Raw genomic sequence first — 4,968 nt, 5'->3', positions numbered from 1 at the left:
AAACTAAATATATATTCATAGCAAACAAACATAAAGGAGGAACTAATATAAATGAATAAATAAATTTTAAAACGAGTGAAACCTAAATTGAATGTGCAAATCAAGCTTATAACGGACAAAAATTATTTACAAACAAGAGTTTGGCAACTGCCCCTTTCCGTAATGGTAAAAGTATAAAGCCTATTGCGTCATCAGTGCTTTACTAAAACCTGTATCTCTTGAACAGTCATGGAGAGAACTAATAAAATTAAACTGAATATTTGATATATAATGATATTAATTGCTGAAAGCTCATTAGTTCAAGATTTGATTTCACTGTAATTTTCATTTTATTTTCAATGCTGTAATAAGTGCAAAAAAAATATTTATAATGTAATTCGTTTTTTAGTAAAGTGCCAAATACGCAGTATTTAGACTTTTACACTTGGGAAAACGGCTAGCAGCCAAACTCTTGATTGTAGTGAAAACTAAAGATCTCGAGCAGTCTTGGAAAGAACTAATGAAAATAAAATTGATATTTGATTTAAACGAAACTGATTGCGGAATTTATAAGGGAAGGATGGTAGCGTTGATTTTATCACCGTGGTGTATTTGATGTGAATATTAATAAATTTATTAGCTTTGTATTTTGTCATCATTTAGTGATTGAAACGGCTTAAATTTTATTTAGGGACTGGGTGATTTTGATGACGCTCTCTCCCTCCCACTTTTTTAAGTTTAATCAGTTTTTCCGACTACTTTGGTATTTCTTGACCCCAAAACAGATAAATAATTCATCGTAATAATTCTGGGTATTTTGTTACCCTCAGGTATTTCACAAGTCTACTTTTTCCAATATAAAACGTATGTTTAAACACTTTACAATCTACAGTATTTATGGCCTGTCATGGAGCCTGCAGGGGTTTTTTCATCCTAGGTAACGGGGGAAAAGGGTGGCAAGGGTTCTTATTTGGTCACTTTTTGCTCTTTAAAAGGAATAGAACTTTTAATTTCTAATCGAATAAGCCCCCTCCGACGTCTCTTTAACCACCTATTCCATGTACAGCTGTTTTTCAAATACAATATTTTACATAACATTTTAATACTGGTTTTACTTAAACCCAAAGTTTCATTTTTATATTTGACATCTTGTAGCACGAACCGAAAAAAATAAACTAAAAGGTAATTGATTTGAAACGAAATCTACATCCGTCATAATCCTGGTTTATAATACAAGCTGCAATTATTTTTATTTAAAAAATGTGGTTGCATTGATTGTAGTAGTCTTCATTCTGGTTTCGTAGTATTAAATGACGTTTCTTTATCTCTAATTAATTTTTCTTCTTCAAAATTCTGTTTTTTTTGATTAAAACTAAATAAAAGAATTCTTTTTGGAACTTGGCAACCTGGAAAAGTATTTCTTACAAGTCGTTGCTTTTCTATATCGAGTTTTTTTCCGAAATCTGAAGTTTAATCTGCCTTCTATTTTAGATGACCGAGCTATCCTGCCGTTTTCAGATAATTAGTATCAGGAAATAAGATATTAAAAAATAAATTAATAATTTGATACTGGGCCTGTTTACTCAAATAAAGCAGAAAATGTAAATGATTTAAGTAATAGCTCTAATCATAAACAAGCTGTATATTCCAAAAAGAAAGAGTGCACTTCAGTACACTTTTCAGATGCTGCAAAACAGCTCGAACTCGAAAAAGGAATTCCTGCTGTATTGTTAAAGAAATTGAGCAGCAAAGTAGTTGAACAGCAAATTAGATGGAGCAGATCCATCTGGCGATTTTCTTCATGTGGAAATGAGGAATTTTTTTGTATGTTGCATTTACACCCAAAAACAAGCAGTAAGCACTGTGTAATTTGTTGTGCGGTAATGGACGACCACTCAAACTTTGTGGGAAATTATTTAGGCGATGAAGGAACTTGTCCAATATGCTTGTGTAAAAATGTTGATGATTTAAATCAACATTTGCTTTTAAAACACGGAAAATCCGAAATTAGTGACACCTGCAATTTTTGTCAAAAGATTTTTTCTGCACCAAGCTCTTTGAAAACGCACCAATGAGTGCATACAGGTGAGAGAACATTTAAGTGGAATGTAGGCCTATGTCATAAGTGTTTTTCTACAACAAGCTCTTTGAAAAAGCACCAACGAGTACATACAGGTGAGAGACCATCGAAGTGTAATGTATGTCAGAAGGGGTTTTCTGAATTAGGCTCTTTGAATCAGCACCAACGACTACATACATGTGAGAGACCAGCTATGTGTACTGTATGTCATAAGTGTTTTTCTGAAACAATCACTTTGACTTAGCACCAACGAGTTCATACAGGGGAGAGACCAGCCAAATGACCTGTATGTCAGAAGGGTTTTCTGAATCAGGCTCTTTGAATGCACACCAACGAGTACATACAGGTGAGAGACCATCTAAGTGTAATTTATGTCAGAAGTGGTTTTCTCAATCAGGCCCTTTGGAAACGCACCAAAGACTTCATACAGGTGAGAGACCAGCTAAGTGTAATGTATGTCAGAAGTGGTTTTCTGCACCAAGCTCTTTGAAAACGCACCAAAGAGTACATACAGGTGAGAGACCATATAAGTGTAATGTATGTCAGAAGGGTTTTCTGAAAGTCTTTGAAAAGCACCAAAGAGTGCATACAGGTGAGAGACCATATAAGTGTAATGTATGTCAGAAGGGGTTTTCTGAATCAGGCTCTTTGCAAAAGCACCAACGAGTACATACAGGTGAGAGACCATATAAGTGTAATGTATGTCAGAAGGGGTTTTCTGCACCAAGCTCTTTGAAAACGCACCAACGAGTACATACAGGTGAGAGACCATATAAGTGTATTGTATGTAAGAAGGGGTTTTCTACAACATGCACTTTGAATAAGCACCAAAGAGTACATACAGGTGAGAGACCATATACGTGTACTGTATGTCACAAGGGTTTTTCTGCATAATGCTCTTTTAAAGATCACCAAAGAGTACATAAAGGTGTGAGACCAACTAAGTGTAATTTATGTCAGAAGTGGTTTTCTCAATAAGGCCCTATGGAAAAGCACCAACGAGTGCATACAGGTGAGAGACCATATATGTGTAATGTATGTCAGAAGTGTTTTTCTGAACCAAGCTCTTTGAAAACGCTCCAACGAGTGCATACAGGTGAGAGACCATATTAGTGTAAAGTAGGTCAGAAGGGTTTGTCTGAAGTATACACTTTGAATAAGCACCAACGAGTACATACAGGTGAGAGACCATATAAGTGTAATGTATGTCAGAAGGGGTTTTCTGCACCAAGCTCTTTGAAAACTCACCAAAGAGTTCATACAGGTGAGAGACCATATAAGTGTAATGTATGTCAGAAGGGTTTTACTCAATCAGGCCATTTGGAAACGCACCAAAGAGTGCATACAGGTGAGAGACCATACAAATGTGACATATGTCCGAAGGGTTTTACTGAATCAGGCTCTTTGTATAAGCACAAACGAGTACATACAGGTGAGAGACCATATAAGTGCTATATATGTCAGAAGTGTTTTTCTGTCTCTTGTAATTTGTATAGTCACCAAAGATTGCACACAGGGGAGAGACCATATAAGTGCGATATATATCAGAAGAGTTTTTCTGAATCAGGCCCTTTGAAAAAGCACCAAAGAGTACATACAGGTGAGAGACCATATAAATGTAATGAATTTTAGAATAGTTTTACTGAATAGTGCAGTTTTATTAGACATCAAAGAGCTCATACAGTTTCCATTTAGCCTTACCAGTAGCCATCTAGAGATAAAGAATGAGTCTTTCTAAACTAAAAGTTAGCGTTTTCCGTATGTCTTAATTTTCCATATGTGTTTAAACAAAAGCCAAATCTCAAGTGTGTAAGAATATGTTGCCTACTTTTATAAATATTTGCAGGAATATAGTAAAATAAATAGTTTGAAAAAGTATTTAATAATCGTATTTGTTTCGGCTACTGAATTATTGAGTCAAAACCGTGTGTCTGTAAAAGATTTCAAGTACTTGAAATCGTACAAATAAACGAAAGTACTCAGATCAAAGCCATTTTATAGCTGGGTTCCAGTTACAAAATCTACACCAATCTGCTTGTGGCTGTTTAAAATTTGCACTTACTCAAGGGCACTCATTTGAAAAAAGGTTCCTCCTTTTGAACCCTTTTACATCCATCTTCTGATCCATTTGAAATATGCTGATTATATTTCTGAAATATATTCATTATACTCTGATTATATCGCCAGCTAGTTTGCTTTTAATTCCATTTGAAATTTAATATCTCCCTTTGTACGCTTACAAGGGAATTTTTTTTATATTATTTATTTATAGAATATATCATGAAATATCTAAGCTTTGAAACTTAATATTTCATTTGTTGTATTTTTTTTTTCATCCAACTTACATGGCACGGAGCTTTTATGATAACTTAAATAAGGATCAAAAAATAGTCACTGAGAGTATTCCTTTCAAGTGTGTTTCTTATAGCATAACTTATTCCAGAGCAGAACAATCAAAGAGACATCAAATAATTCACTGTGCTGAAAATCTCTGCATATGCGATACTTGCCAGAAGTGTTTTAGTTGAGCTTCAATTTTACTTGTTCATCAAAGAATTCACACTGTGAAAAAACCATTTAAGTGTGATATTTGCGACAAAAGCTTTTCCTGCACTTCAAATTTAAATGTGCATCAGGCAATTCACACTGGGATTATAAAATCCCACACTGGGATTTATTAGATCTATAGCCAAAATGTTTAAATTCTACTTTCTGAAGATTATTGGCTTCAAAACTTCCTCATTGCGTTTTACTCTTTATTGTTAATACAATATTATTTTATTAATACAGTATACAATATTGTTAATACAATATACAGTATTGACGATCTAATATATTGCGCCTAACCATTATTTCTAAGATAGGAAAAGGAAATAAAAGCAGATTGAATGAATGTTCTTCAATTAGAT

The 4,968-nt window shown here is 34.0% G+C and overlaps 1 protein-coding gene and 1 pseudogene across 1 annotated transcript in view; one reads left to right on the top strand and one right to left on the bottom strand.

Annotated features, from left to right (window-relative positions):
• LOC148955160 (catalase-like) overlaps positions 1-2,238 on the bottom strand; it is a 73,335-nt gene extending 71,097 nt beyond the window's left edge. Inside the window, exon 1 of the mRNA XM_089106295.1 lies at positions 2,153-2,238. Within this exon, the coding sequence (XP_088962421.1) occupies positions 2,153-2,238 (86 nt within the window). The remainder of the gene's footprint in view (positions 1-2,152) is intronic.
• Positions 2,239-2,338: 100 nt separating this feature from the next.
• LOC148955159 (uncharacterized) lies at positions 2,339-3,779 on the top strand (annotated as a pseudogene).
• The last annotated feature ends 1,189 nt before the right edge of the window (positions 3,780-4,968 follow it).

This window comes from Artemia sp. Qi Xiang Cuo, chromosome 2 (assembly GCF_049724085.1).
Source record: "Artemia sp. Qi Xiang Cuo chromosome 2, ASM4972408v1, whole genome shotgun sequence".
NCBI lineage: Eukaryota > Metazoa > Arthropoda > Branchiopoda > Anostraca > Artemiidae > Artemia > Artemia sp. Qi Xiang Cuo.
Note: the sequence above shows the minus strand (reverse complement) of the source record. Positions and strands in the feature narration are given on the sequence as shown.